This window comes from Tasmannia lanceolata, unplaced genomic scaffold, assembly GCF_043159265.1.
Source record: "Tasmannia lanceolata isolate RefF3 unplaced genomic scaffold, GAP_Taslan_0.1 ptg000007l, whole genome shotgun sequence".
NCBI lineage: Eukaryota > Viridiplantae > Streptophyta > Magnoliopsida > Canellales > Winteraceae > Tasmannia > Tasmannia lanceolata.
This window is the reverse complement of record NW_027518684.1, coordinates 11,478,422-11,488,296: the sequence shown is the minus strand read 5'-3', so window position 1 is coordinate 11,488,296 and position 9,875 is coordinate 11,478,422. Positions and strand designations below refer to the sequence as shown.

At 44.0% G+C, this 9,875-nt stretch overlaps 1 protein-coding gene across 1 annotated transcript; it reads left to right on the top strand.

Moving 5' to 3' along the window:
* Positions 1-7,255: 7,255 nt before the first annotated feature.
* On the top strand, positions 7,256-8,214 carry LOC143880968 (NDR1/HIN1-like protein 26). The gene has a single exon (XM_077383943.1). It carries the CDS (start codon positions 7,278-7,280, stop codon positions 8,013-8,015), a length of 738 nt encoding a protein of 245 aa, XP_077240058.1. The 5' UTR covers positions 7,256-7,277; the 3' UTR covers positions 8,016-8,214.
* Positions 8,215-9,875: the final 1,661 nt, after the last annotated feature.

Genomic DNA, 9,875 nt, shown 5'->3' with positions numbered 1-9,875 from the left:
CTTAAGATTTCTGTTTCAATGGATTAAGGAGTTAATATGTGACAGAGATTTAAGGTTCTTTAGGGATTTTCAGATGATTTTTGATTGATTTTGGATTTTCAATGAATTTTATCAATTTTAAACATATGAGTGATTTTACAAGTGAAACTATTGCAAACGAATTCAAAATGAGTTGAAACTTCTACAGCAGCAAGATATGATGAAATGTAGCTTAATAAAAGATTTTTACAGATTTTTATATTAAGCTCATATTTAATTTTGATTTAACAATTAATTGATCAGATTGCCAAAATAACACAGAAACTACTAGAAATAGAAATCTAAATTCAATGAAATTTCCACAGAAATAAGATATGAGTAAATATAGCATGCTGTGAGATTGTCCTGAATTTTCGAAACTATATACTATCAATTTCGGATTTTTCAATTTTCAGCCTAGATTATGAATTAACACTACATCCCTTATGAAACAATATCTAAAGCACTTGAAACTTTTACAGAAACTAGAAATATGGAATATAAGACTACTGTAAAAAGTTTGGAAATTTTATCTGTGATCTGATATCAGTAAAAATTCTCCCAAAATCTGATAAGTTTCAAAGAAAACATAAAATAATATACCAAACAGATTCAATAAATTCTCAAAAACTCATGGTAGAATGTATCCGTATCATATTATTTTTCCACGAAATTTTATTAATTTTAGAATTCATTTAGTATATATTTTATTTTTCTTCATCGAAAAGATATTTTTGAAGAGTTTTCTATTTTTAAAACACGATTTTCGAGAAAATTACGACTCAGGAAAACGTCCTCCAACCTTGTTATGATGTGATGAACACAAGAAAAATTTAAAATTCCAAAAAATAGATCATCATGAGATGGCTATTTTTTCGAATTTCGTAATTATTCAGCCCATATTTTAAATAAAATTCTACTCTTCACTCAAATTCTAAAAAACCGTTGATTCAATGTCCGATCCGATCCGATAGTTATTTTACTCTACTCAAGTAGAACATCGTATTAAATTTTGGGACGAAACGGATTTGAAACCCTCATGCAGATCATGATTTTTAGTTCACACATTTAATATTGAATTAAATTTAATTAAATACTAAAAACCATGCAAAATTCATAAAAAATGCCGAATGATTCGGGAAAAATCCGAGAATGGGGTACCAACCTGTATTCGAGATCTCTGCCGAGTCCAAAAGTAGAAAACTCCGAAAATCCCGCCGACGCGCGATCCACTCCTTTTCCTTCTTCTCTTTTTCTTTTTTTTTATTTTTCTCACTGTGGATAGAAAGAGATATGGAGGGAAGTTGTCCGAGAGAAACACAGAGAGTAAGAGTGAGAAGGAGACACAGAGAGACACGAAGGGATAGCGAGGAAGAGAGTGAAGGAGAGATGTAGATTGAGAGTGAACGAGAAAGATAGCGTGGGAGTGAGAGCGACAGACAGAGAGGGATTGAGAGAGAGAGGCTAAGAGAGTGGGAGAGAATGGTGTGAGATACAGAGATACACAGAGAGAGAGTGATGGAGAGGGATATGGAGGGAGAGAGAGATGGACAGAGAATGAATGGGGGGAAAGGTTCTGTTTTTTTTTTTTCGTTTTTTTTTTTTTAACAGAAACCAACACTCTGTTTTCGTAAAAAAAACAGAGGTGGCTCGTCTGCAGAATGAGGGAGGGAGAGAGAGAGAGAGAGAGAGAGAGAGAGAGAGAGAGAGGGAGAGAGAGGCACAGAGAGTGCACTCTGTTTTTCGGTTTTCTTCTTCTTTTTCTTTTTTTTTCTTTTAATGGGCTGAAGAGGTTGAGGGATAGATGAAGAAAATAGAGAAACAAAAGGAGAGTGGGGAAGAACTAAGCTAGAGAGGATGAGATGGACAGAAACAGAACGAGAGGTTAAGGGAGAGGGAGAGAGGTGAGAGTGGGCCGTGAGATGTGTGGAGAGATGAGAGGGGAACACAGAGGGATCCGAAACTCTGCTTTTCGGTTGCTTTGTGAAACCAGAGAAGAATGATCATCTATCTGTCTCTTGGAATAGAGTGAGGGTCGAGAGTTTGGAAACCACCTTTTGGCTGAAACAGAGAGAATGTCGACATTTTGAAAGAAACAGAGGCTCTGCAATTTTACTCGGATGGAGACGGGTCCGAGCGATCCATCCTCCTCCTCCTCTCTCTTCTCTCTTTTCTTTTCTTGGCCCCCTAGAGAATTGATATCCTTCCTTCAAAATTAGAACCAGCCTCCCCTCCAAAAAAAGAAAATTTCTCTTTTAAGAGCCTCTCCCTGTTATAGTTTTTCTTCCATTGCCTTTTTTCCTTGGCCGAAAGAATCTCCAAAATCGAACTTTCCTCGGATGGCAATTATCCCCCCTTGTCTTCAGTATTCCTTGCCCTTTTTAAGCTTCAATTTTCGGCAATCAATAAGAGAATAGTTTATTTCCTCTATTAGCTCATGTAGTTGATTTGCTTCCAATTCTCATTCACATCTAATATAGAAGCTTAACCAATTATAGCAACAGGATATGGGCATGTTGATGAATTAAAGGCCACTATTCCCCAATATCATTCTCCATTTCCTTTTTTTCTTTTAACATGCAAAAGAGAATAATTCCCCAAAGTGAATGCCATGTTATTAGAGGTTTTCTATCATGGCTGGTTCCACTCAATTTTGGACAAATTCGTATGCCCCTTAGCTTCGAATATATGGACTTGTTCAATACTAGCTAAATTATGTATCTTCCCCCATGATTCTCAAAATCAGTAGGGCCCACTCCAAGCTTGGCCGAATGACCTAAGATCATTATGAGTGTGGACTCATAGGCTAGACGCATAGGCTGATCCGACCCGTCCAAATAATGCGAGCCTTAATACATGAGCTAGTTGCTCCCTCCTTTCCAATCGATTTCATGAGTTGATCCAAACCGCTTAATTGATGCATCACAATTTAAATTGGTTGTGCTCCCAAAATGATCTCCATTTGACTAATCCGAGCCATCCAATTAATTGCACCTAGCCACCCACCTCCATAAGATAAATCGAATTATCTGCTTGATGTGCCACAATACATTGTGCTCCAAGAGTCTTCTCCACGGGGTGATCTAAACCGTTCATTTGATGGACGACAATTGATGATCTTGACCGTTCAAATAGATGGGCCATGGCATTAGATCAAAGTAGGTTCAAAACTCATTTTTCAATAAAACCATGCGCGGGCCCCCTGCTTGATCCAAATCTAAACAAATGTTCAATGCGGGCCTACCGACGGGTCCAAATTCTCTCTTGCTTTAATTCTTGCGAACGGCGCCTCTCAACAATTATCAGGACGACGCAAAACATGACAGAAATAACCGAAAAGATCGAGAAAACAAAAGGAGCAGACACGGGGATGGAAAACACTGAAAAAGACTGATAACAAAACATTAATTTCTTTGTTGATTAGAGCGGAGCAAAATGGGGGTGTCTACAAGACCGAAGTGGCCCTTACTACCAGGAAGTTGACCATGGCGAATGCTTGACGAGGTGGGTCTCCGACAAGAACGGGGAGCTCGATCTGCCCCACCACTTTCACGACCTCTCCGGAGAAGCCAAATAAATCTGAGTTCGCCGGCTTCAGACGGTCGTCGCCTATCATCATTTTCTCAAAGGCGTGGTAGTATAGAATGTCCGCTGAACTCCCATTGTCTACGATGATTTTCTTCACCTCCCAGTTGGCAATGAGCATGGTTAAAACCAGTGCATCGTCGTGGGGCAGGATAAGATTATCCAGATCTGCATCTGAGAAGGAGATCTCATTCTCCGTTCTCGTCTTTTTGCTGGTTGTGTGCACGGCGTTAACTCGCCGTGCATATGCTTTGCGAGCGGTAGAGGAGGTGCCCCCAGCCGCAGGCCCACCCATAATTGTACCGATGACCCCCCTTAGCTGAGATCGGGGTGCCTCAGGCTGCGCATTGGCCGGCTGAGGGGTTTTGTCCCGAGCAGGGGGTTGCTGTGATCTTCGAGGGCTGCGGCCCTGGGGGCTCTTTCCTCTTCGATCTTGATTGCGGCTGTCAGTTCGGATATACTTTTTCAAATAGCCCTGGCTGATGAGTTGCTCAATTTCCTCCTTGAGTTGCCAACAATCATCTGTGTCGTGGCCGTGGTCCTTGTGGAACCGACAGTACTTTGAAGGATCTCTCATGTTTCCCTTGAAGATCATTCTAGCAGGCCACTTCATGAACTCTTCTTCGCTGATCGCCGCCAGTATGTGCTTTCTGGAGGTGTTGAGAGGCGTGAAGTTTTCTTCTCTTCTCTGAGGAGGCGGAGACTTCTCTCTCCTGGGAGGTTTATCCTCCCTGCGCTGCTTAGGGAGATTCTTCTCTTCAGAGGTTATCCTCTGATTTGAATTAAGAGATGCCAGTGTTTCTTCCACCGTTATGTACTCCTCTGCCCCGGCCATGAGATCTGCTAGTGAGTGCGGATTTTGTCGAGCCACCGCTCGACGGAAATCATTAGACCTGGCACCTGCGAGGAGCGCATTCATTGCTACTGAGGGATCTAGATTTGGCACTTGAAGTGCCTCCCTATTGAATCGGCGGACGAACACCTTCAGGGGCTCGTTGTCGTCTTGTCGCAAGGCCATCAAGGAAGCTGTTGTTTTCCTTAGCCTGCGGCTGCTCATGAAGTGGCGGACAAGATCCTCTCCAAAATCATCAAAAATGCTGATGGAGTTCGGTTTGATCCTGGAATACCAGTCTCTTGCCGCGCCAGTTAGCGTCGTTGGAAATGCTCTGCAAAGAAAGCCATCGGAAGCTCCGTGGAGGAGCATCATTGTTCTGAATGTCTCCAAGTGGTCCACGGGGTCTGTAGTGCCGTCATACTGAGGGACGGCGGGCATTTTAAACCCTCTGGGTGCTGGGGCACCCAGAACATCATCAGTGAACGGCGTCCTGCTTGAGAACGCCCTGGAGACAGGCCGGCTCTGGTCCTTCGCCAGTTCCTCTATCCGATGATCCATCTCCTCCATTCTCTGTAGTAGCGGATCCGTCCTGTGGTCCAAGGACCTGATCCCTTCCACAGACTGGCTCGCCGCGGAGCCGGATTGGCTCTCCCGACTCCTACGACGAGGTTGACGCTTCGCTGGTGGCGCACGATCTTCATGAGCTTGGCGCCTCTGTGCGGAGTAGGACCGCGACCTTTCACGGTGATGAGGCTCTGTTTGGGCATACCTCGTCGTGGGGTGAGGGACTTGTCTGGTGGAATGATGAGTTCGGCCCTCACCATGGTGTGATGACTCTCCCCTGTGGACACCTGGCCTTTCCTGGCCAGGTCGCGGGGCCTCTGGAGGAGGTTGAGGGAGCACTTGAAGTAGTTGCTAGTACTGCCCAACGAGGCCTGTCATCTGTTGAAATAGAGCTTGAACTTGCTCCGGGGTGGGCAAGGGATTCAGATGTTCTGAGCGAGCCGGGCTCTGCTCTACTGTAGCAGAAGCTGCTACTACTAGTGATGCAATTCGCTCGCTCCGGGTCCTGCGGGGTAGCGCGGTTTGGGTAGTCCGCGCCCGCGCAGTAGGCATCTGCGTACTCTTGCGTCCTGCCATTTTTGTGAGTGGGATGTGTAAGGACAGCTTTTAGTTCTGGGGTCCCACGGATGACGCCAATCTGTTAGACCTAAAATCGGTAACATGTACAACAGTGACGTAAGAGCTGAGCTGGATGACCAGAGGAGCTGAGTCCTGAAGGACCGGAGTGAACGAATAGTAGAGTGGTCGAGAACGAGTCCTGCTATGAGGGCTGAGTCCTACACAAGGCAAGCAAGGTCAGAAGACCGACCCGGGTTTTACTCCGGACAGGCCCTTCGACACTCAAGTCAGTATGGACAGGAGTGAAGTGGAGAAGTCTAAGAGTTTTGGGTGGAGAAGAGGGTTTTTGCATTCTTACCCATTGGTCTGAGCTTTGATCCCCTATTTATAGGGAAAATCTGGTGAGGTGTCCTGGACAGGTGTCCAGGACAGGTGGCGGCCTGTGAGAGGCTGCAACTCACCTACTCTGGGACAGGTGGCGGCCTGTGAGAGGCTGGTGTTTTCACACCCCATCAGATATATTTGCCCCATTTTTTATTTACTTGGTACAGCCTTCTCTAGTGTAAAAGAGCAGTACTAAAAACACTAGAGGGGGCCGTCCTAATTAAAAAATGGGGGCGAATATTTCACTTCCCTGAAAAAAAAGATGAGTCATTTATCAAAACAAGGGAGAGGATTTCACAACTTTTCGAAAAACTTTGATGTTGAAACCTCCATACTTTGGTGCATCCGCCTTAGATGCGGTTGAGTCCGGACAATGCTGAAAAAGACGAACAAAAGAGATTGGAATTTTTTTTAAAACGGGGTGGTGAAAATAACATTTCCCCCAAGAAACAAACATAAGAAATTGAAAGAAGGCGAGAAAGTTAATAGACGCGCTTTGGAGCCTAATCCCGGATGTAAATCCAAAACGGAGCTCTGAATTGTAGATTAAAACGAAGGCAAAAATGACTGAATTGCCCTTCTTAAACGTTTGAATTTTCAAGTCAATGTCATCTGAGGCCAAAAGCAATCCAGCAGTTGGAAACTTGGAATGCATTAGGCTACTCTTTAAACCTGTATGTAGGATTGTAGCGTTACCCACTATCCCAAAATCAATTGTTGATGTGAAAGGAGTAGCATCATCACGGTGTTGGGGGGGGCACACAAGTCTAGTAACACGCACACAGACTATGATCTGGGTCCTAGACCTAGCGCCCAAGCCCAGGCCTAGGGCCATTCGACTAGACTTTGATATGGGTCCCAAAGGGCACTACTGGTACACAAGTCTAGACCGAAACCGATATGGGTCCAACACTTCAGCCAACACTGTCCCATAGTAGGCTGGGTCTCACCTAGTCCAAAGTTCTTATCTAGTCCTAAACCTAGGACAGGTGTAGACCCCACTCAGGACAGTGGCACTTTCCCATGCCATATTGGTTGGGTGTCTACAATTGGCTAGGCGGAGAGACCCAAATCGGTGTCGTTGCTTCCGGTCAGTCGAGGTCCGGTAATCGGTAATATTTTTGAAAATTTACTCACGGAACAACTGTATTTTGGTCATTTCGCTCATAACAAGGTCCATTCACGCCCTCTTTCCTGTCTTTTTCCACACGTGTCACGTTACCACAAAGCCCTTTTCTTCTCACTAAAAACAGGTTACCCATCTTCATCGCGGTTCTTATTCTTTCCTTCTTCCACTCCCTCCCCCCACTCTCTCTCTCTCTGCAAAATCCCAATGGCAGGAAATCCACAAAACAAGCCAGTAACAGGGTACCCCGCCCCACACCCTCCCTACCCTTCCGGCCCCACCGCAACAGCCTACCCTTACCCAGCCCCACCCCCATACTACCAAAACCACCCACTTTATCCCCCACCCCCACCCTACAATTCCAATCGCAACCTCATCCTCCGCCGTCTAATCACCATCGCGGTCTCCATCTTCATCATCATCATCGCCATCACTTTCATCTTCTGGCTAATCCTACGGCCCACACTCCCCGATTTCTCCATAACCTCCGCCTCCGTTTCCCCCATCAACACCTCCTCCTCTTCCCAATTAACCGCTAATTGGGACCTAACCTTCTCTGTACGAAACCCTAACAAGAAAATGAACATTTATTACGATCAGATCGATGCCTCCGTATTCTACGGCTCAGATTTCATCTCGCTCACTTCCCTCCCTCCTTTTTACCAATCTAAAGAAAACATAACCACCGTACGAGCCCGACTTGCGGCCGATTCTGCGTATATCGGTGACGGAGTTGTGAGTGATATCGCCGGAGAAAGAAGCCATGGTGCGGTGAGTTTCAATTTCAAGGTGATTGCTTGGGTTCGGTTCCGATCTGGGGCGTGGAGGACTAGGAAGAGGATTTTGAAGGTTTTCTGTGATGATGTTAAAATCGCGTATGCGAATGCCACTGCGTTCGGAACCTTGTTCGCCACACCTCCTAGGCAGTGTGAAGTTGATCTGTGAGTTTATGTGTCTTCTTCTTCTTCTTGTTCTCTAAATTTCTTTTTTTTACTTAATGGGTGGATGTGGGTAGTTTTCTAATTTTGAAATTTGGTATGTGGGAATGTTGGTGGTATGGATGATTTTTCTTCTTTTTTTTGCTGCTTATAGATGTATACATTTGGGGTTATATCTTTGATGCATATATGGGATTTCTGTGTAATGGTGTGGTTTTAAATTTTGGGCTGTGTTTTGGTGGGTTGTTGGATGGTGATATTTCTGGTTTTCTGTTTCTTGGGTTCTTGTACATCTACTGGGATTCTGATTTCATTTGTTTCTTGGATTCTCTCACTATAAAACTTTCTTGAAAAGTTTTGTAAGAGGGTTTTGGTTTGAGGGCGATTAAAGGGAGATATTACTCTCTAACATAAGTTATTTCTTAATCCTCTCTACATTTAGTTTTAGAAATTAGAAAGTAGAGTTTTAATAGGAAGTTAGGACTTTTCTATAAAAGCACCTACGTGCAAGGGTTGTTGCATGATTGGAATTTTCATGGAGTTTTCTTGTTTGGTTTCTTGAATAGCAAATTTGCTTTGTGCGTCGTGGATTCGACAAGCACCCTTCTTGGATTCGAATGCTTATCGATCGGAGGTCAACTACGATCAACCCCAGACTCATTCTTCGCGCTTCCAGCTACGCCATACAATCTCAAAGTGTGCTTATATAGAGCACTTACATGATGAACATGGAATGAAATCATGGAAGGAAACAGTCCTAATCCAATCTACTTTCCTAATATCTCTAGGTTACCTCTTCTATTCTACCAACACGACGATAAGACGGTGAGATCTCAACCTAATCCAACAGTGAGATCTTACATATTCTAACATGCCCCTTCAAATGTATGTGGATTGAAAATCAACATACATTTGATTACAAATAAAATTCCCCAATTAAGAAAATAAAATCTTCTAATTTGAAGCACATTGCTGAATATGGATGACCAATCTACACTGAAGATGTCAGTTGATATATGTTGCTGATGTTGCTGAAGATGATAATTGCTTCATGTTGTCGTATGTCTGTTGATTATTGTCACCGATGTTGTAGATGTGTCACTTGAAAGATGAGTTGCAATGGACTTATGGAAATGGAACCTCGATGGGTGAGTTCTTCACATGTCGATTTTAGAATACCAATCCTCGTAGTCGTCGGAATAGGTCACTATGGACCATAGTTGCAAGATCGGAAAACAAATTCAGGAAACGATACGTGAAACAGAAACGTGAAGCGCTTGGAAAAAATTAAAGGGGAAACAAGAAATGAGAAACTATAGAAAAGCGCATGTGAAACACATTAAAAAACGTCTCAGGAAACGCCAGGGAAACGTTTGTGAAACATGAAGGAAACGTGAGGGAAATGTTTGGAAATACGCGAGGGAAACACGAGTGAAAGATTCATGTATTTGATTGTAGCGAGGAAGGTGGAAAATGCCAAGAAGGTGGAACACAAGAGGGAAATAGGAGTGAAGCGTTTCTCGTGCGTTTCCCGAACGTTTCCCACGCGTATCCTATGCGTTTCCCAAACGTTTCTCGCATGTTTCCCACGCGTTTCCTGCACATTTCCACGCGTTTTTGAAACATTTCCCCTATTTTTAATAGGCATTTCATTTCCGTTTCGAAAACGCGTTTCCCACCTTCCTAGGACGTTTACGACTTCTATGCTAGGGACCAGTGCCATAATTGGTGAGAATGAGGCTTGTGGGCAAGTCATCATGGGTCGGCTTTTGGTACCACACCTCAAGGAATTTGGTACCACACCCTCATCATGGGTCCTCATGAAATTTGAAACTACTATCTTAGGCACACACCTCAACCGAGCTGA